The sequence below is a fragment of the Pelecanus crispus genome, chromosome 2 (assembly GCF_030463565.1).
Source record: "Pelecanus crispus isolate bPelCri1 chromosome 2, bPelCri1.pri, whole genome shotgun sequence".
NCBI lineage: Eukaryota > Metazoa > Chordata > Aves > Pelecaniformes > Pelecanidae > Pelecanus > Pelecanus crispus.
The window spans coordinates 1889457-1910836 of record NC_134644.1 but is presented as its reverse complement, the minus strand read 5'-3'; the positions used below and the strand labels follow the sequence as shown (position 1 = coordinate 1910836).

Here is a 21380-nt window from a genome sequence, read left to right as displayed (position 1 = left end):
TGAATGGCTCTGGAAACTCCACTGGCTATCCCAGCACAAGGCACATCAGCACTTGCATTTCACATTATGTACCTTTCCCACCACAACGTGCAATTGGCTGATTTTCCACCTGGAGCTGCTCTCTGTATGACCCGTGGAAGCATCACTGTGCTGTAACGTCTGTGCCATCTGACTGATAGGCCAGATGCAGCAAAGCCACGGTTCAACGTGTCTTGGGAGGCTCTCAGCCCTGACTCCAGAGCCAGAGCAGAGGTAGCTTGCGAAGAAGGTGGCCAGCAGTAGATGTCTCACCTCACTGTAATTTTGCAGCAAACCATAGCTGGTTGCTCCTGTTGTGATTTATCACTCCCACCCCTGAAAAAAAGACATTTTAGAAGGAACAATGGAGGGATTATGAGCTATCATAAGAAAGGGTAGGGTTCATCTGCAAAAAGCAGATGTCTATAAGGGAGACACCTTCATTCAATCTAGTCACCTCCGGTTCCATCTATGGTCAGCTGAGTCAGTATGGTCAACACAGCCAGTCGAGTCAAGGGTATGATACACCACATCCTAAAATAAAAATTGAAGTGAGGTCAGGTGAACTTGTCTCCAGAAGTACAGGTTTCTTTTCACTGTATAGAAAGCTCAGATGGAGACATCTGCATTGTCCATATGTTTGGGGGAGATGAAGCCCATCCTTAGGTTTCAAACTTGTCCCCACTCATTGAAGCTGTCTGCTTTCCTCGTCATTGGTCTCATCACAGACTTCTCATGGTGGATCCTAGGTATGATAGCTCATCATCCATGAATTGTTGGGTGCAGAGACAGACAAGGTAGATTTTAGTAGCTAAGATCAATTTACCTTCCATGCACACAAAAAACTCTAAGCTAGCTCAAACATCCCAGTGGAGTGGCAACAAACTTTCTGCCTGCGTATTCATTCCACTTCTCAAGTCTTTCACAGCTTGTGCTACTACCAGGGACCTGGCCACTAACACCCCTGCATAAAATCAGCATATGTGAAGCATCCCACTGTGTATCCAAGTCCCCCCAAATGGAAATATGTTATCGTGTTTCCTTCCCATTTCGGAGATCCATTTCATTAATTTGGTGAGTCTCTGGCTGGAGCACTCAGCACACTTCAAAACGCTCCCTTTTTGGAAAGAACACAAAATGCTTTACTGCATTGTTTTCTGTTTCTTCTTGGGCTGCATTCATTATAAGGAATAATTGGGATAATATATTGCATTCTTTGAATATTAGCAATTTAGTGGCATTTCCCATTCTGCCAAATTGAAAGGCAAACAAGTGATGAACACGACAATTAATATATTTCTTTTGTTTCCAAGTAAAATGTGGGAGCTTTTCAATTATTGCCTGCTGCTCCCTGTGCGTGGGCAGATGGTGATTTTTTGTAAATATAAAAATTATTATTAAACCTGGATAGGGTTTTTTAAATTGATTTTCCTTCTATTTTAAATCATTTTATAAAAGAAAATGGAAGTAAATGTGTCCATATTTTATATATATACATATGTATGTATATAATATGTGCATATTCATTTTGATTGGCAAATGATTATCCTAAGAGCTGTGCCAGAATAAAAAAACTCTCTTTTTACTTACAAGATGCTTATTATTGACATTTTCTGCGTCGCTTGTATTCCTCTCAAAGTAAGGGGCAGCATGGAGATGTGCTGCTGCTGTAGGATGTGTTTGGTAGTCAAAAGTTTCCTGTGAAATTGGACTATCCAGAGTCCTAGCATTTCCACATTGACAAGAGACGGCATTATGCATCCCTTTGCACCAATTAACTCTGGGCGGCATCCTTACTTTGCAGCCTTTCTCTACTAGGGCTGAGAAATGTTGGAACAAGGACAGCTTTGCCCCACTCTGCCGGAAGGGCAGAGGAGCGTTGAGTCGCAGTCAGGGTTTTCCTCTCAAGAAAGCAAAGGATTGCAGGTCAGTGTGGAGTGAGAGTTCAGCTAATGCACCCATTTAAAATCAGCGTGTCCTGGAAGTCTCTGCCAGGTCTCCCACCTTGCAGCTCAAGTCTGTTCAGAAAACACCTTGACATTGTGGGTAAAATCCTCCATTTTCGGTTCGCTCTTGGAGGACCAGTTGCCAAGGCCTACAGCAGCCATCTAGGGTGTCTTCACACTCGTTGAGGAAAGACAGGCAGCCCGGGAGGACCCTGTCTTGGACATCCATGACAGGATGGGGTGACCCACCCTCAGCACAGTGCCCGTGTCTCTCCACGAGCTGAGGAGGGAGTAGTGCTTCCAAGCGATGTGACTTGCACCAGGTCGCCCAGACCAAGGTGACTTGGCCACAGCCCGTTGTCCTCTAACCAGGACAAGAATCACAGGGAAAAGATGAAACACAGCTGTCTTAGAAAGTGTGTGAGCCCCTCATCAGTGGGGTTGGGCAAGAGTAGGATCAGGTCAGCTTCTCTCCACATGTTCCCTGTTCTCCTACACCTCCCAACTCACCTGCTACTGGAGACACAACGTCAGGCTGAGGGGAAGCTCTCTTCTTAATTGTTCATCTCTTCTCTTCTTACACTGATTTTTTCCCCCTTGTAAAAGACCTGCAACAGAATTTTCTTTTTTTTTTTTTCCTTTCTCCATCTTATTTTCCAGCCCATCTTGGTAAATTACGGCTTTATGTAGAACAAGAACTTCACACCGTGTTCCTCTCATAACCCTGGCTTTCTGTGGTCATTGCAGGTGGGCTGTAAAGTAGCGGTTACCTTCTTCCTCTACTTCCTGGCAACCAATTACTACTGGATTCTGGTGGAAGGGCTCTATCTCCACAGCCTCATCTTCATGGCATTTTTCTCAGAGAAGAAGTATCTTTGGGGATTCACGTTATTTGGCTGGGGTAAGTCATGGCTTCCTTCTCCTTACGGCTGACCTGCAAGAGGCCTGTTGGAGGTAGTCCTTGAAGCAGATAATGCATATGCATAAATATAGGAGAGGGGACAGAGGCAGGGTGAGCATCAGAGACACAGTGACTCTTGCAAGGACAGGTTAGCTCTCTTGTGAAACCTTTATCATTTCTAAATCATGGTATTTACACTGTGGCACTCCCAGGATCTCTGGAAGGATCAGCCCAGGTTTGAAGAGACAACACATCTTGCCATCCTTCCAGGGCAGCAGATGTGTGCATGTGGCAGCTGATTTTAGTGCACCCTGTGAGTTATCCTCATCTTTGCCAAGTGCCTGCTGCTGAGAAACAGGCGTCAGGCTGGAGGGGCGGAAAGTTGTGTGAGGCTATGAGCATCTGCTTCCAACGGCAGACCTAAGCTCTGATTTCCTACCTCAGATCTCAGTTGCTTTAAAAAGCTCCTGAAGTCCCATGAGTGTTGGAGCACCAGTAGAAACCTGCAATTTGTGGGGAAGACTTTTTTTTTTCCCCTTTTCTTTTAACTTGGGCATCTTTTCCTGGAGTAAGGAGAAAGGGGTGGGATGTGGGTGCAGGGAGGGTGCTCATTAGTGGAAGGCATTCTGGGCACACACATTTCAGAAGAAAATGTGCTTTCTGTTCACTTCTGGCATTAGCTTTGGCTTGCAAGGAGTTATGAGGTGCTGGTAGGCTGAGGACAATAAAACAACTGCCCACAGTTGTCTGAAGCATGTGGACTGTAAGGGAGAACAGGAAATGTATTAGATGATCCTCGAGGACCTAACTAAGAATAATGGGGTGTAGGTCCACAAAGGATCTTACAGCAAGAAAAACCTGTTCAGAGATGTCTATGGTTACCAGTTTCCAGGTCCAAAATGCACCTGGCCACATCCTGACTGCATTTAGGACAAGATTAATGTGTGCACCACACCATCCCCATCCCAGCACATGATTTCTTCTGGAAGAAAATTGCTGTCTCTAACCATGGGGCTCTGAGCAAGCCAGATGGTGCAGAACCAAGGTTATGGCGGATTGCAGGTTCTTGCTTTGTGAGAGAAAGGAAGGGATTCAGTAACCCAGGGAAGTCCAGCCTGCAGGACTGTCTCCAGCCTTCCTCCTTCCCAAGTGTGATGTGCGGGAGAGGGGACCGCAAGCTCCTTGCTAACCTCATGTTCAGCTGGAAACTGCTGGTGCACCCACGATTTACACCGGAGATGTAAATATGAGTCCCAAAGTAGGCATCCATCTCTCAGGCAAAGTCTAGTCCCAGCCAGCTGGTGGGTTTTGGGGAGAAGAAATAAATAAAGAGAGATATTTTGGGGACAGGGTATTTCTTACCTCAGCTGCTGTGAGACAGAGAGGACTTTAGATGTCACCTCTTTTTTAAAACAAATGAACAAAAAAACCAACTAACCAACCAAAAAAACCCTTAACTCCCCACCCTCTTCCAAACCTTCAAGCTACGTAAAATTTGCTTCTCAGAAAATGGCACTGAACCGTACAGGGCAGATTTAAAGAAGCAATTCCCCAGAGCAAACTCTGGAGGAGAAGGAAGCAGTTGAAAAATAATGCCACATGTTTAACAAGAAAAACTAACTTGATGCTGTTCGTAATGCAGCCAAAGGAAAACAGTCTAACAGGCATGGGTTCCTCTCATTAATTCTTCCAACCACTGCCAGAGTATAATCATTTTATCAGAGCAACCACGAAGCTGAAGTCACACCTGTCACAACACCAGTCATCTGTGTGCTTCCAAAAGTTTGAGGCTCCTCAATTTAAATTCCTCTGGAATGAGAACATAGGATCCCTCCAGTTGCATTTGTTTTTGCTTTGTTTTGATTAGCATGATAACGTGTACACACACACCCCCGCACAGACGTATTGTTTTGATAGCTTTTCGGCACTGGAAAGGGCAACCCAATCCAAGACCCACTGGAATCAGTGGAAAAACTCCAGTTCCCTGCAGTGGGCACTGGATCCTGCCCATACCACAGCAATGAATGACAGGGAATCAGCGATAAATAATTACGACATTCCACATAGGTACAGAAAAGACAAGTTTTCCCCAAAAGCTGGGATTTTTTTTTTTTTTCTTGCTTGTGTAACAATAAACAGCGGTGCATTTATCCTGCCTGGAAATTTCCAAGGTGGGGGCGGGGAGCAAAAAATCACCCTACAACATCTTATTTCCAGACTACTGAGGAAACCAGAACATATAGTTGCTCTTTGATGTCAGACCCAAAGATTTCTGTCGAGTCTTTTTAATCCACATCCTCACTGGCACAAGGGAGCGCAGCTCCGTGAAAGTCCGCAGCGCCCTTCTTGCAAGGGAGACACTGATGACAGAAAGGAACTTGTTCCTTGCCAGCACCCAACAAAAATAAATAAATAATGATATTATGGGCAACAATAAATTCCCCAGCAGACTTCAAGTTCCCTGCAGCTGTTTTATGAAGGAAGTCTAAGAAGCATGACCAATAGCTAGAAAACCCAAGTTGATTCCACTGGCATTTTTCCTTCACACCATGTTAATTCCCCCCTTCCCGCTGGCTGGACTGCACTGGCTTTCAGCTACGGTGCAAATGAGGATTGCAGGGAGACCTGGAAAAGACAAACAGATCGATGTGTTACTGGTAGAGGTGCTCAGGTCCAAAAACTCATGTTGGTGAGCCCTGCATGTTTATCTAAGCAGAAATCATCCTTGCCTGAAGGTATTCGTACCTAACGGGACAAGAGGCATAAGAGAGTATTATTAGCCCTGTTTAATATTTGGAAACTGTGACACGGAGGGACTGAAAAAACACACTCATTGTTCCTCAGAGAGGTTTTCAAATAGCAGGGAACTGAGACCAGATTTCTCCAGACCTACATAAGGTCTTTATTCATAAGCTTTCTTCTCCTAGCAGTCGCTTTGCAGCCGCCTCTCTTACTCACAGCTTTGACACATGCATGAAAGTTATTTTTCCAACTGCTAGGAGACACGTACACAAGAAAAGCGACAGAGGAGAGCAAGGGGGTTGGGGTGGCCACCAGACTTTGCCCAGCTTGAGGTTTGCACTTTTTCCAGCTGATGGGGAGATATTGACTTTATAGCACCTGCATTGTACACACTGTGTGTATTGACTGGAAATGCACAGCGCATACAATGTGGATTCTGTAGAAGTCGCTCACGGCATCGCCACCCGGTGGGGTTCATCCTGCGTGACACCGGTCGTGCACGTGGGATACATACGTGCAAGGGGGGAGGACACGCACGCATCTGTCCACGCCTCCGTCTGTCTGTGCTCACAGCCAGCCAGGAGATCACAGGCTTTTTGGAGACTCGCTTTCCTTTCCTTGGTGGGTTGGCCAGATACCAGAAAGACATGGACCTGCTCGAGCAGGTTCAGAGGAGGACCACGAAGATGATCGGGGGCTGGAGCACCTCCCCTATGAGGACAGGCTGAAAGAGTTGGGGTTGTTTAGTCTAGGGAAGAGAAGGGTCCAGGGAGACCTTATAGCAGCCTTTCGGTACTGAAAGAGGACCTGCAGGGAAGATGGGGAGGGACTTTTTATCAGGGAGTGTAGTGATAGAACGAGGGGTAATGGTTTTAAACTGAAAGAGGGTAGATCTAGATTAGATATTAGGAAGAAATTCTTTACTGTGAGGGTGGTGAGACACTGGAACAGGTTGCCCAGAGAAGTCATGGATGACCCTTCCCTGGAAGGGTTCAGGTTGGATGGGGCTTTGAGCAACCTGGTCTAGTGGAAGGTGTCCCTGCCCATGGCAGGGGGTTGGAACTAGGTGATCTTTAAGGTCCCTTCCGACCCAAACCATTCTACGACTCTGTGATTCTATGATGCATCTAGTCACGTGTGACTTTCCTGCTCGCAGAGCTGCATCCTCCTGAGTATCTTGCTGTTTGTGGATATCTTTAGATGTCTAACTTTAAGGACATCAGTCCTGACTTTCTGGGTAGTGGCTCTCCTATCAATGGGCGCTGTGAGTGCTCAGCAGAAGGGATTGTCAGTCTTGGGGCATCACAGACCAGGACTTTCAAGTGGAGACACAAAAAGTCACCTTCTGAAAGTAAAAGAGATGCTGGAGGCAAAGCTAAGCCTGCTGACTCTCCAAGTTGAAAGACTAGCTACCAGAGTGGGAGGAAAATATTGAACTCTAGAAATTACCTGATGGCCCAAACACTCCATGTTACATTGATGTAGAGCGAATCTAAAAATGGGGCAGAGGAAAGGGAGGGGGAGGATTCTTACCACTTTTTGAAAATTTAAGAGCATTTACGATTGTTCACATTGCAAAGAGAAACCAATGTAAGAGACGCAGAAAGACAAATGTAGCAATAAAACTGGTGCCAGGAATTTGCTTTGTGTGTTTTGCAGAAAATGTCAAAGATCCTTTTCCTAGGCTTGCCTGAACGGAGTGAGGCAGCAGTGCACAGGGCACAATAAATCCACACACAGGGATTTTTTAGGTATAATTATTTTCTCCTGTATATTTTATTGTTGCTAGAAACCTTGAACATGGCACAGGATTAGTATGAATGGGAACAGTGTCTCTTCTGAAGTGCGGGACAGGCTAGAGGGGAACAAGTTCATGTCAAACGCATCTAAACCTCTGAAACAACCCATCTTTCAAACTTAGAGCTTCACAACAGCGGGTGAACATCCACCGTCTCGTAGGCAGGCAGCAGGCATGTCAGCCTCCCATGGTGGCCAGTTTCTCCGCTGATATAAACTGAAATATCACCAATGATATCAACAAAGTTATATGCATTTAAGCCTTTGATAGCTCAGCCAGTGGTTCGGAGCGTGCACGTATTTCTCATAGATAGGTGATTAACAGTGAGGAGGAAATAGACGGTGCTTGTTACAATAAATCATCACCTTCCCCAAGCCCTCAGCTTCAACACGTTCATGGGTTCCCAGTGCAATAGGTTAAGTATTTTCTTTCCAATGCCAGCCATCGCAGGGGATTGTGAAGCCGGGTGCATTCCTTATAAATGTATCTTTGTAGGCAGCACCGCTGCGCTGGTCCTGAGTGAGGCTCTGTGTTTAATTATTTATGCTTTCTTATATTACCATGGCATTTAAAAGTTCCAACCAAGATAACGGCCCCGTTGTCCGTGTGTGTATGAGACAGGCGTCCCTGCTCCACACCCCAGCTCAGGAAAGCGTCCGTGGTCAGGAAAGCCTTTAAGCACTCTAATGAGACTTAAGTGCATGCTGAAAGTTAAGCGTATGCTTATGCATGCCGAGCCCCAATAAGCTTAGACTGTGAACAGCATATTTACAGTCATCGGTGATAAATGTCACCTTTATTTATTTTTTAATTTTTTTTTTTTGCACCTGAAAGGGGCTATTCTTCTTGAATTTGTGGAAGCTACTGTGGATTTGATCCTGCCTTTTAAGGGAAGCCAGTAGGGGACTCAGTTGTACAAATAAAGCAGAACTGGACCCTAAAAAAAATAAATAGAAGGTTGCATTTGGGTATTGGCGATTCTTTTACTTTTCACAGGGAAAAGATGGTGCCTAATGTAACTGTGCTGAAATAAGGATGGTTCATTTGGGAGTAAACCTTTGGCTAGAGTATTTTGCAAGAGTTACCCTTAATTCTAGCATTTATCTGCTTCATGCAGCAAGTCTCTCACACTTAAAGAGCTTCTAATCCATCCAGCACTGTGCTTGAAGATATGGTCTAGCCTGACACTAGATCCACCTTTCCTTGATGTCAGGGGAAGGGAACAAACGTCTTGGGAAAGGTGTGCTGCAGGAAACCCTTCTCTGCTTCAAAGCAAACCAGTTGGCTAGAGCAGGTATCAGTCACGCAGGTTCAAGCACTTCAAGCTATGTCTCTCCAAAGCAGTGCTAGAGGACAGGCACAGGATCTTGATGATTTATCCTGCCAAGTCCATGACCCGTCTCAGGTCCAGACCTGAGCATCTCCTAGGCACAAACCAGGAGGTAGCTTAAGCCTGGACCACTCCTGGTCAGCAACTTTGGGAAAGCAAGCTGCTCCATTTTGGAAGCCAGGAGAGTTTAGTAGGTTGGACATGTCCAGACCATGACATTTGTCTTCCAGAAAATACTTCCTGCCACTGTTTGGTTTACCATTTGGACTACAGAAGAAATGTGAGACCAAGACTGGGCTTTCCTAGTCTAAATTATGCTTGAATATTTAAAAACTGCTTCTTCCACCTTCCTCTAGCCCACTCCACCTGGGCTTATGGTAACAGAGCCCTCTAGTCCCTCACTCACCCTGTCTGACCTGTGTTTTTTTACAGGACTCCCTGCTGTATTTGTTACAGCGTGGGCCAGCGTGAGAGCCGCTCTAGCTGACACAGAGTAAGTCTTACAGGATTTTCTTTTCTCCCTGTTACGTGTGATGCTTTTGTGGGGCTTCTGGCAATGGTGACTTTGTGGGTGAATCGAAAAGAAAGAAGGAACCAGGCAAAGCCAGAAGTGATTTCTACTATGAAGTTAGTAAACTTTTAGGGGAGTGCATGGCAGGGAAGGATAAGGTGGGTGCAATTTTCCTAGCTTTCCTTTCGTTTTACAGAATTTGATAAATGTGAACACCTGCAGCTGTTATCCCTGGGACTAAAGGGAACTGCTCAGAGCTAGGCAGGGGCAGGACAGGGTTCTTTAAAATCCTGAATGAATGGGAATAAAGTTGGGAGAGCAGGTTCAGCACAGTCAAAGGAGGCGGTTCAGAGCTGATGAGGTGGTGAAGCTGTAACCCCTCACTGCAGGAGGTGTGGATGCCAGCATGTCCTTAGGTTTAAAAAGCATTGTACAAATTCATGAAAGATAAATTCCTCCAGAAGTATTAAATACTCAGTAATGTTCTGGCTCAGGAAGCCATCCTGAACTGCAGGTTCAGAATATTGGAAGAATATTCTAGAAAAATATCACTACCTGCTTGCCTGTTCCACATTAAATATCAGCTTCTGCCTACTGTCAGAAATAAGATACTGGATCAGTTGCTTCTTTGGTCCTACACATGCACCCTCATGGCCTCATATTTTTACAGTATGCTGAATGAAGGATCCATAGCATCCAATCTTCAAACCCCAAAACGATCACTTTTTCCCCCAATAATGCACAGGCTTGAGCACACAACGGGTTTCAGCTGCCCACAATCTACCAGCAAAAGTGTGGGGGTCCCCAGGCAACTTTTCAAATGGCTTTGCCTGGGAGGAGACTTCTTTCCAAATGGGATTTCAGCTCCAGGCTTGGAAGGACGGAGTAGCAGAGCTACTGAAGTGTGACGCATCTGCATTGGCACAGGCTCATCCTTGTAGAGCCTTTCAGTCAGCACCGGTGGTTTCTCTGCCCCTGCCTCTCGCTTTCCTTGAATAGCTGCCTGGGCAGCATCTGGCCTGTGAAATGAAGACTGCAGCTGCCATGTGGGGGCTGTCTGGCTCAGATAAAGAGAAGCTTGTGGCACTCCTCTCTCCATGGTTGGAGAGAATTCAAACAGAGTAATTAACACTGAGTGACCTTATTCAATGGCTGCTGGAAACGCCTGGGAGGAAATAGTGTTCAGCCCCTTCTTGGCAGACGGAGGACCGTAGTCCAACATCCACGCCACCAACAGTTTGCCCTTCCTAGTCCTCCCTTGGATAAGGTCTGAAGATGAAAAGGAGATAAAGACTTCTGTGGGGCATGGCTGGGACTCACTGCAAGAGCAGGGCTGAAGGAAGCACAGGAACCGAATGTAGAACCACAGCATTGTCCCCATCACCATGCCTTCAGACAGGACCTCTCCCCATGCAAAGTTGTGCAGGTTTATTCCAAGGGGTAATATTGGGCCATTTCAGCCCCTCTTGTCTTCTTCTGGATTGCTCTTAGTGTTGGTTTGGTTTTTTTTTTTTTTTCTGGTAAGGAGGTGAAGAAGAAGTGGAAACGGATGAGTTCCTGCCCAGAGGGGACAAGTCTTGATGACTGTGGAAAGAGCTGTTCCACCATCTGGAGAGCATAACTTTAAATACATTTAGTAGTGGTTTCAGATTTGAACACTATAACAGCAGGAGAAGCCGTGCTGACTGAAGGCAGGGTTAGAGCTAGGTCCTTCCACCACACCAGGCTTTGGAGGAACCCCTCCTTCCAGGGTGGATTTCTCCAATAAGACACTTGAGACTGTTGCTCTTTGTAACCAATGATTTCCTGATGGGATGTCAATCTCTTCTCAGGTGTTGGGACTTGAGTGCTGGCAATTTAAAATGGATTATTCAGGTGCCCATCCTGGCAGCTATCGTGGTGAGTACTGGCTGATTGCAAGGGGTGGGAGGCAGTGCCTTTGGTCAGCACGGGCTCAGTGGGAAAAGTTGAGCCAGGCTGCTCTACTCTAATCACCCTGTTAACACAGCTCCTGCCCAAATAGTGTGGAGTCTCTCTATAGCCAGTTTAAGGGCCTTATATTTGACCTGCCTGTAAGTTTGATAGCTGCATGCAGCAGAGGGCTTTATAAGCAACTTCAAGTTTTGCTCAGGAAAGACAAATGACACAGGGCTAAGACCCCAAAGTCATTAATGAAACAAACATTCAAGCCAATATTTCCAACCTGTGTGATACTGGAAACCCTCAGGGGTCATAACATGTTCTCACCAGGCATCTCCAGTGGGAAGAACCGGAATTTGGGTTCCATAGCTGGGCCAAACCTCTTCCCCAGGCGTGCTTCAGTGCCATCAGATTGTTTCAGACTCATCTTTCTGAACTGATAAAAGCTTGGGATACCTCAAAGGTGGGGATGAAATTTAAACCATCCCAGCTATAATCGGACATGATGTTAATTACTGATGGAGGATTACTTCAGCCCCCACCCAGGAGCAAGAGGGAACAGAAAGGATATAAGTGACATTATCCAGACACACGACTGAGCTCTGACAAGCTGGAGAGGTCATTGTAAGATGTGATTATCTGCACAAGGGGAATTCAGTGGGTGGTTATGTGTTTGCTTGAGTGGGATCCTAATTAGCTAGAGAAGCTGCTTTCACAGTTTTCATTAATTACCCTTTTTCCTCCTTCAGTCTTTCTCTATGGTTCTCCATTACTCCATCTTCTAATGGTTAGATGAGTGCACGCAAAAGAGCTTGTCCGCTCCTACACATCCCAGTCCCCCTTTACATTCATCCACGAGTAGCTGAGTGGAGTCCATAAGAACCTCTCTGTAGTTTTTAGAGGGTTTTGCATCAGGCTCTATATACTTCCTATTGACTCACAAGTCAGGAGGCCTGGAAAGAAAAACAGACCATCTGCATATAGACAGCAGGGAAGTTTCTGAGGTGAATATGCTCATACGTGCAATTAGGTGAGTTGCTTTGGACTTGGGGGGCTTTTTTCTCCATCAGAATTTCCTTTTGGTGCAAATTCTCCACCTGGCTCTAGCAATTAGTTCTGCACCTTGGAAGAAACGAATCACCAAGCCCACATCGTGGTCACTGGAAATGAAATAGTAGGATGGAGAAGAAAGTTCAGATAGTTCAACTAGATGAATGCCAGCAACCCCATTGCATTTAATTTAAAGCCCGATTAGCAGAGGAGAAAGAACTCAATTGAGGCTCGTCCTTGTAAAAATAATGTTTCTCCATGAGGCTCTGCTGTGCTTGTACCCTGGCTATTTGCAAATGCAGCTATTTATCATGCAAAAATATTCTGTGGGTTGTTTCTGTTTAATTTCTGTGGGTTCATATTGTTCACTTGGCTGCCTTTTCAATTCCCACACTGGCTGGTCATATGTTGCTGGACTAAGTTATGCATTTTCTGGATGTACTTGCAGAGAATTTGTAGGCTGAGGGGCTTAAAATCTCTCCACTCTGCTGCTAGCTTTGATGTTATTCAGTTGCCTGGATTTCTTTTAAAGCTTAGCACATGTTTCAGGAAGTCAGAGGAGTTTCCCTCCTGACCGTGATAAGGTTGGACATCTTACATTTAGCCGACAAATGCAGAACGAGATCCCACTTTTGACCCTTTGAAACTAGTAAAACTCATATGAGAAACAAAGCCTGCCTTTTTTTTTTTTCCTTTCAGATTGGTTTCCAATGAAAATGAATTGTATGCCCCCAGGCTGTATGCTTCTCTGCCTGTCGGTCTATCCATCCCTCCCTTATAATTTTTGTGCCAGTCAGTAAATTCCAACCAAATGTAACTAAGGGAATGGGGTTGCATGGATGTTAAATTCCCACAAACCTCATGAAAACAGTCAAATAGATACAGGAGAGAAATTCTACTAACGCCCCTTCAAGGGAAAGGGTGTAGTACGAGTACGACCTTACCCTCTTTTTAACACAGAGGAGAGCTGTTCAAAATGAACTTGCACCTCGTTAAAGGAGAAGGCATCCAACCACAGAAGACAAAGCCATAGCAAACCAGGCCACGTTCGTTCAGCAACTCAGGGAACTACTTGTTTTAACAGTGAGGATAATTAACCGTTGGAACGACTTACCAATGGTTGTGGTAGGATCTCCGTCATGGAAACACTGAAACCCAGATCTGCTATAGCTCAAACAAAAATGAATACAAGGAGGTCTTATGGATTGCGTTTTGCAGGAGATCAAGCTAGAGGTTCACAATGGTCCCTTCTGCAATAAAACTATGAGCCTGTGTGTGGCATGGTAATTTGTTTCCTTGAAATGCTGCTATACTGGCATCTGAGAAGTCAAATAAGTGCTGCAAGCCTCCAGAGAAACCCGTAGGCATCAGCATTAGCCCAGCAACATGGATCTGCCCAGTGCAGACAGTATACAATGGTTCTGCTTGTGGCCTTGCCATAGTCCCAAGAATGGGTTTGTCTGGGGCAGCAGCAGGTGTAATCCCAGCCTCAGCAAAACCAATCTCTGAAGAGCTCCAAAAAGCTGAGAATCCCTCAAACATCTCCCCATTTTTCATCTCTGTTAAGAGGCAGTGTAGCCATGAGATGTTGCCTTTACCTTTTGCTGCATGGGTCACCATGAGCATGTTCCTGTAGGACTAGATTAGCTTGGTTGAGCAGCTGGCCACAAGATGGGTTCATAGATGTGGCTCCCGGCATAGGAAGCAGATATGACTTCCTTACTGTCCTTATCTGGTCCATACTAAACACTCCTCCAGAGGGAGAGTTAGCAGTAGACGTACAACAGAAGTTTTACATTCTTTATCTGTCATCCCTAGTTAGGCCTACTCTGTGTCTTCATCACGTGCACTTTTCTTGCTCTTCTTTCCTTTTGCTCATGGACATATGGAAAAGTATCCTACTAATGTTTCTCTTAGCCTGAGGAGATCTTAATCTTGGGTGGGCTGCAAGAGACAAATATAACCTAATTTTGCTCTGCTCCCTAGATGTCGAACTAAGTTTGAGAGGTTTATGAGGCCATGAAAATGGCCCATATCACTGTACGGAGTTTTAAAAAAAGATGATGTGAAAAATACTGAGAGTAGCCTGTAGTCCATATCTCAAAAAAGTAAGCACTGCCTTATAAATTGAAATCATACCCAGTTATCAGGTGTCTGCTGGGCTGGCTAGCTCAGATGTAGGTGTTTCCATGTGAGACACCCACACTTTGTCAGAGAAAGCCATTCCCTTCTCTCTCTCAACCATTCAGGTTAAACACAGCTGGCCAGATCCCACCAAACACTGGGTCTTTCCTGGGGAGCTCATCCCTTCCACAGGACAAGCTCTCCCAGGAGGAGCTTCATACACAGCATGATCAGCTCACTGCCACGGCCCTTTGACTCATCTTGGGGAAAGCATTGACTAAACAACAGTATCACTGTCTGGATCTTTTTTAACAGTTATCCTTTCTTTGTTGTTTTTTTCCCCACCAGGTAAATTTTATTCTTTTTATCAATATTATCAGAGTCCTAGCAACCAAGCTACGAGAGACGAATGCAGGGAGGTGCGACTCAAGACAACAGTACAGGTGGGTCACATACCCTCTCCACTTTTGGGGAGATGTCAAAGTCCTTGTTTCACGCCCTTCACTACAGAAGGAGCCCAGGGTGACCAGTTCATGGTGTCTACAGTGTAGACACCTAAAATAAGTTGAGAAGAATGCTGTCTTCCAAGTCTGGTAATGCAGAATGAATCAACATCAGTTTAGACATCTCCTAAACATTTCAAATCCAACCTGGGGGACCTGCCTCATAGGTTGAAGAGAGAAATTCAGTCTCTTCAGCCAGTTTGGAAGTGACTGTGCTGGCCTTGAACCAAGAGCGCAAAAATAAAAGCATTGCTTATGCTGTTGAAGCCCCTAAAACTTTTACCAATTTATTTATTTCTATTTATTTCCCTCTTGTGCTTCGTAAAACTTGGTCTATTTGTTAAATCTGCCCTTCAGCGGGTGTTTCAGTGCTTTTGCTGAAATACAAAAAGATTCCTGACTCTTTGCTGGAAATCTAATGTTTCCATGTTTGTTTTGTTTTCCTTTGTTCTGCCAGCTCTTCTCTCTTGATAATTTAGTATATTTGTAGCATGGTCAAAACTGGAGAGAAAAAGCAGATTGCTGAGACACCTCAGCTGCTTGAGAGCTCCCGAGGCTTCTCATAATCTCCTGAGCTGGACTGACCAGCATGACACATGCAGAGGGGGGAGAGCAGAATGATTCGGGCTGCAAACCATGAGCTCATTGCTACCATCTCACTCTCCAAACACAAGACGTTTCATTTGAAGCAGGAATGAGATTTGGCAGGAAAACACCTCTCCATTTTTCTTTGCTGCCCTGTCAGGGCTCTGATTTATCTATTTGTTTATTTCTCCCTGGCTGAAGCTTGCTATTAATTATGGTTTGGATGGGGCCTTCTCCTTTTAATGTGTTTAAATTCCCTCAGTGGTTTCCAGCTGCTGGACAGAGGAGGTACCAGGTCTTTCTGGTAGTGATGCCTGCCCTTCTCAATAATTGTCTGAACATGGTGACTTGCTGTAACTCTTGGCAGAAGGTTTAATCCTTCAATTAGCATCACTTCCAGGCAAGGCTGGTTCCCTCAGGAGCAAACCCAGCCAAGTACTCGGGGTTGTATTTTACCTCCCCCCAGTCCCCAACATAGGTCCTATGCTGAGATGGAGCTGCTTCTTTGAAAAGGGGCTTTCCAAGTGATACTGCAGTCCAAAGTACCTCAAAGAGTGTTCACCTCCTGCTTACCCCATGGTTCACTGTCCTCTTCCTCTTGGTATGTAGAGTAATTCTGCTCCTAGCGCACTTCTCTCTCCACTGGACCTGCTCGTTGCACAGGAGGCACTGACCACAAAGGGTAGACCTTCATGTCTTGCCTCAATAAGCAGGCAGAATCACAGAATCACAAAACGGTTGAGGTTGGAAGGGACCTCTGGAGGTCATCAAGTCCAACCCTGCCTGCTCAAGCAGTGTCAGCTGCTGTAGGTTGTATAGGACTGTGTCCAGTCAGTGTCATCTGAAGCAGAAACGTCCTTTCGGGACAAGGGGATTTAGTGCTAGTCAGAGGCTGGGGGCTGGAAGCAGCAGTACACATTTCTTTTCAGTCACCTTTCCACCCTCTTCCCATGATCCTGACCCAAAGCCAGGGATGGTCTGAGGCTGAAAAAGATGTCTTAGTGTCTTTGTCTCCAGTACCTACAGCAACATTACATGGGGACATGCACATGGAGAGGGTTAGACTAGCACATCAAGACATGCTGGAGGATGGACTGGGTAGTGTCACATGCCATAGGAATAGCAGCAGTTTGAAATTGCAGGTGGACACGGTGCCTATGTAAATGTAAGATATCCAAGCCTAGCCAAGGGGACATGTGAGCAAGAACAAAATTACGCACGACTTATGCCCAAGGTATGAGATGGATGAGCTTGGCTGGGAGGGTCACTCCATCCACTAATTTCCTCTGTGTCTTTCTCTTTCCTCATTGCTACAGGAAGCTGCTGAAATCTACCCTCGTCCTTATGCCTCTGTTTGGCGTTCACTATATTGTTTTCATGGCTATGCCATACACAGACGTGTCAGGGATTCTTTGGCAAGTTCAAATGCACTATGAAATGCTGTTCAACTCTTTCCAGGTATTGTAACTTAAACTATGGGGGAAAACGATGAGAATTTCAATGGGGAGAGAAGGGAAACGAGAGTGCAAGGTTGTCTTTGGAAGCAGGGCTGTTTTTACAATACACCAGATTTCATTCACAAGGTGATTTGACAGTATTTTAGCATCAAGCATGTTTTATATTTGAAAAAAACAACATATAAAGGCTCAGCGTGTCCAACAAAAAAATGTTCCTGTTGAAAGATAACTTGCCCTACAAAATAAATCCCTTTAGATCCAGGTTAGACATAAGCTGGTAGAAATCCAGAGACATGTTGTTTCACATTCGCTTCCAATTTGCTTGTCCCAAGTTGTCTTTCAGTCCCGTGAAAGGATTCCTCAGTTCTAGGTTTGGGCAAAAGGCAGGTTGAGTTACAGGACTGGTCCTATATAAGACACAGCAGCAAGAATGTGCAACTCTCTACAAGCAGAGCAGCGTTTGGTAGTCACTGCACACGCTTCCCTGAGAGTAACTTTTGGCTCACACACTACTACCTATCATCATGGTTGACCAGCGTGGATGGTGAAAGGTGGGCAGTGGGTCTGGCCAGACAACAGTTTAGAGAAATTATAAGGGAGGCGGGGACCAAGCTTGCATTCGCATGCTTCCACAATTCCTGTTGGGTGCAGGTGGGATAAAATAGTCGGTGACCTCAGCAAGACCTGGTTAAACTATTGAGCAACAGAAAGATGTGGACTGTTTGCTCACATCTGAATTCTTTTGCTGATCCCACTCACTCAGCCAGTTCTGCTCCACACACGGGCTGCTCCACTTGCAGCCAGAGCTGGAAAAGTCCCATCAGGTTTCTCTTCCACCCTCCTGTCCTGCAGCAGGATCAACTACATGTAAAACACTGGAAATGTTTATCCAATATGTACATAAGCACCTCCAGCGAGGGAGACCCCACCACCTTCCCAGGCACCATCTCAGAACCTTGCAAAAGACCTGGGGGTGCAAATAAACCTGTTAGCTAAACCATGACCCAGAGGGCTTATATAGTCTACTTACTTTGTCAATAATCTGCAGGGAAATGGCTGTGTTTATCTGTCTCTCATACGCTACTGAACCGTGCAAGCTTTCTTACGCACATTATGAATGTCATTGATTTCAGAGGAACACGGGGACACTGGGCGGCACCATCAGGAACGAGATATTCACATGTAGCGAAAGTAACATTAATATGAGGTTTCTTCTTCCTTCTAGGGATTTTTTGTTGCCATCATATACTGTTTTTGCAATGGAGAGGTAAGTCACTAGCTTCTTAATTATTTCCCTCCTTTGTTAGGTTAGTTCCGCACACAGACGGCAAAGTAGTTGCACATCAGCATATCCTCACTTATTCTTGAGACGCGACCCTGTTTTGCACTCAGTGAAAGATCTGTCAGTCCACACAGAAAGTTCATACCCTCAGTTTTGGTCATGTAAGATATCCAGGTCAATATGTCACCAATAAATGAGCTACTGGGAGTAGCTAATGGGGAAAAAAAAAAGTGTTGTTTTTCTTTCCCCAGCACAAGGGCTGTTTAGTGCTGCTTAATTTCAGATCTGTGGCAGGAAGAAAGTGGATTGATAGAGTAGCTGCCTAACCAGCAAGCTCTTTTTATTGTCCAGACTTTTTTGAACCTTTTCTTCTATTTCCAGAGTGATAAGCTTTACTGTCTTTGTTTCCATTAATTCCCTTTATAGCTGAAAACTAAGAAACTAGATGGTCAGTGGATGCACACCAAGAAAGAACAGAGCTACTTTCATGGTCCAGCATAAGGCTCGTTTGGCCTAAGTTTATGGACTTTAAGGGAAAATGCAACTACAAGTATGCTGCTTATGTTCTACAGCATAAAACCAAGATTAAATCCACATCATAACAGGAATTGATCTCATCCTAACTTTAGCCATCTAAAAGTAGGAGACTCAGTCTAAAGTATTTAGCTAACTCCTTTCTAGAGGAAATTTCTAGAGACTCAGGCACCTCCGAAGGTGGTTCATCTCACTTATACTTGATGCTCACAGTACATTGAGATGACTCACGACTGGGTGTGCTGCTTGGTCTCCCTTAACCCTGGGAGAGAGTTAACCCATATTTTCAGTTAGGCGTTTTCAAGCATTCAGGCTTCCCAACGTCAAGTATTTCATTTGGAAATGGCAGACTGAATGTGAATTCACAGTTTCCTCAAATTTCACACTCCAGAGAGTTCCTCACCCATCCTGTCTGTGGATACTACCTCATGCTGATGACTCTCTGCCCCTCTCTCCTCCCACTCATGCTTTTTTTCCCCCCTTGTCTCCCAGGTCCAAGCAGAAATAAAGAAGTCATGGAGCAGGTGGACATTAGCACTTGACTTTAAAAGGAAAGCACGAAGTGGGAGCACAACCTACAGTTATGGACCAATGGTTTCCCACACCAGCATCACAAATGTAGCCACAAGAGGGGCACTTGCCCTCCATCTCAATACAAGACTTATACCAGGGACCCTCAATGGACACAGGAATTTGCCAGGTTATGTAAAAAATGGGTCCATTTCTGAAAACTCCATGCCTTCTTCTGGACCAGAGCAGTACAACAAAGATGAGGAGTACCTGAATGGCTCTGGGCTTTACGATGGAGAGAAACCCACAGTACTTGTTGAAGAAGAAAGAGAGACAGTGATGTAAACAGAGGAGGCGAAAAAAGAAGCAAAAGGATGAAGAAGGTTCCTGGAGAGCATTTAGTGAGCAAAAGAATATCAGGCCACGCATCGGATGCCAAGGGTTTCCATACAGTTTCTCTGTCCTGTGGAACGAGAGGTTAAGTTATATGGGAAAAAAAAGTGAGCCACCAGTGTGGCCAGCTGTCGATCACATACATATACTCAGTGATCTAAGTCTCCCTGGTGTTAACGGAGGCAGGGCTATCCAGACCCGCGGGCCTTGCTACCTGCTGAACAACAGAGATACTGAGAGTTTGCGAGGGAGGGTTGCAAAGCAGCACGTGGTCCTTGGACCTCTTGGAGAGTGTGGGCATCCAAGGAGGATGGAAGTCTCACCCAGTAAAGCAAGAGTTTTGCGGGGAGTGTACAGTGCCATCTTCTCGCGAGGGTACAAGCCACCCTGGGCATCAGCGTCTTCACTTTGGTTTGCTCTTTCCTTGACAAGTCTGCCTGGTAACACACACAACACCGATCAAGACCCCTTGGGGGTCATAGCTGCCCGGTCTTGCAGACAAGCACTCAACGCGGACAGCTCGGTACAACCGGTCGCATGTTCTTCCCTTGGGCAATCTCACTCCTTGGCAAAATGCTCCTCTGGAGTGGGCAGGGTTAACGGCTCACGGTTGCTGGATGCAGGCAGAAAACTCTGTTCTCCTTTCCCTGACCTGAGTCCCAGTAGCAAGCCAGAAACCAGTGCAATTTTAGGATGGAAAATGTGGTTATCAGAATGTGTGATATTTTTGTTCTTCCAAATGCAGCAGTGGAGAGGGGCCCACCAAGTGGGTTGAGACAGGGCAGGGGGGATTTGCAGATCTTGGGTATGTGTGCCTGTGCGTGTGTGGCTAAAATCGGTTCAGAGGGTAGATAACTCAGCCCTCCCTTTTTGTGGACGCTCGTGGAAACAGACTTCAGTCATTTTTTTAAACCTTTAAATTGCTTCTCATTCTCCTCTCTGAATTTCCTGCTTGTCACTCACATGAGGAGAAAGACTCCATCAACAGTCTGCCTGTATCACCCAGAAGCACAAGCTGCTGGATGCAGCCAGACAAACCTACCTTCATGAGATCCAAAGGCAAAATTTGCTGGATAAAAGCACAGGGATGGCTTGCAGATGGTCTCCTTCTGAACATCTTCTGAATTTTCCTATTCTTTGTGGTTTGGTCACACACACATATATGCACACTGGCTCAGACTCTTAGCTGGCGTAAGTAAGCGTAACTTCAACCAAAGTCATTGAGTTTGCCTAGAGGTTCTCAGATGAGGAAATGGTATTGCGTTGCCCCTGAAGAGAAGAGTACAAGGAAATGCCTCCTTCCTACAGGAGAGAGAGAGACCAGGGAGGTTTTTGTCACTGTGCAGAGTTCCCCTTGCGGGTGGTTTTTTCAAGGTGTAGCAAAAGGTCATTTTCTGACACACCTCACATCTTCAGCAGCGACAAAGAGGTACCATCCTTGTTGGCCAACAGCACGCTGTGCTGGGGTCTTTCACACCAGCTGAGCATCCAGCAAAGGGTCTCTGCCAGTTTCCAAGCATGAAGCAGAATTGCCTAGAAGTGGGAAATTAGGAACAGTGACCAAACTTCCTATTGCAGCACATGTTTCCAGAGAGAAAGGACTCTGGCTGAGCCAGCCTGGACTCTCTCTTCAGCCCCTGTCATAACATCACTATTCCCTTGCTGCAGTCTAGGAGTCAGCTCCTCATGGTGCTTTTTTTTTTTTTTTTTTTTTTTTCTTATTTCTGTTTTTTCTTCTTGGCAAGTTTCTAGTACCTGAAGCATTTAGACCTCACC

At 45.5% G+C, this 21380-nt stretch overlaps 1 protein-coding gene across 3 annotated transcripts in view; it reads left to right on the top strand.

Moving 5' to 3' along the window:
* The window catches only part of PTH1R (parathyroid hormone 1 receptor), a 124274-nt gene extending 104718 nt beyond the window's left edge, over window positions 1–19556 (top strand). For all 3 annotated transcript variants that reach the window (XM_009482576.2, XM_075705861.1, XM_075705862.1), the window contains 7 exons: window positions 2712–2865; window positions 9168–9228; window positions 11079–11145; window positions 14689–14783; window positions 16745–16886; window positions 18111–18152; window positions 19194–19556. In XM_009482576.2, the coding sequence (XP_009480851.1) occupies window positions 2712–2865; window positions 9168–9228; window positions 11079–11145; window positions 14689–14783; window positions 16745–16886; window positions 18111–18152; window positions 19194–19556 (924 nt within the window). The remainder of the gene's footprint in view (window positions 1–2711; window positions 2866–9167; window positions 9229–11078; window positions 11146–14688; window positions 14784–16744; window positions 16887–18110; window positions 18153–19193) is intronic.
* The last annotated feature ends 1824 nt before the right edge of the window (window positions 19557–21380 follow it).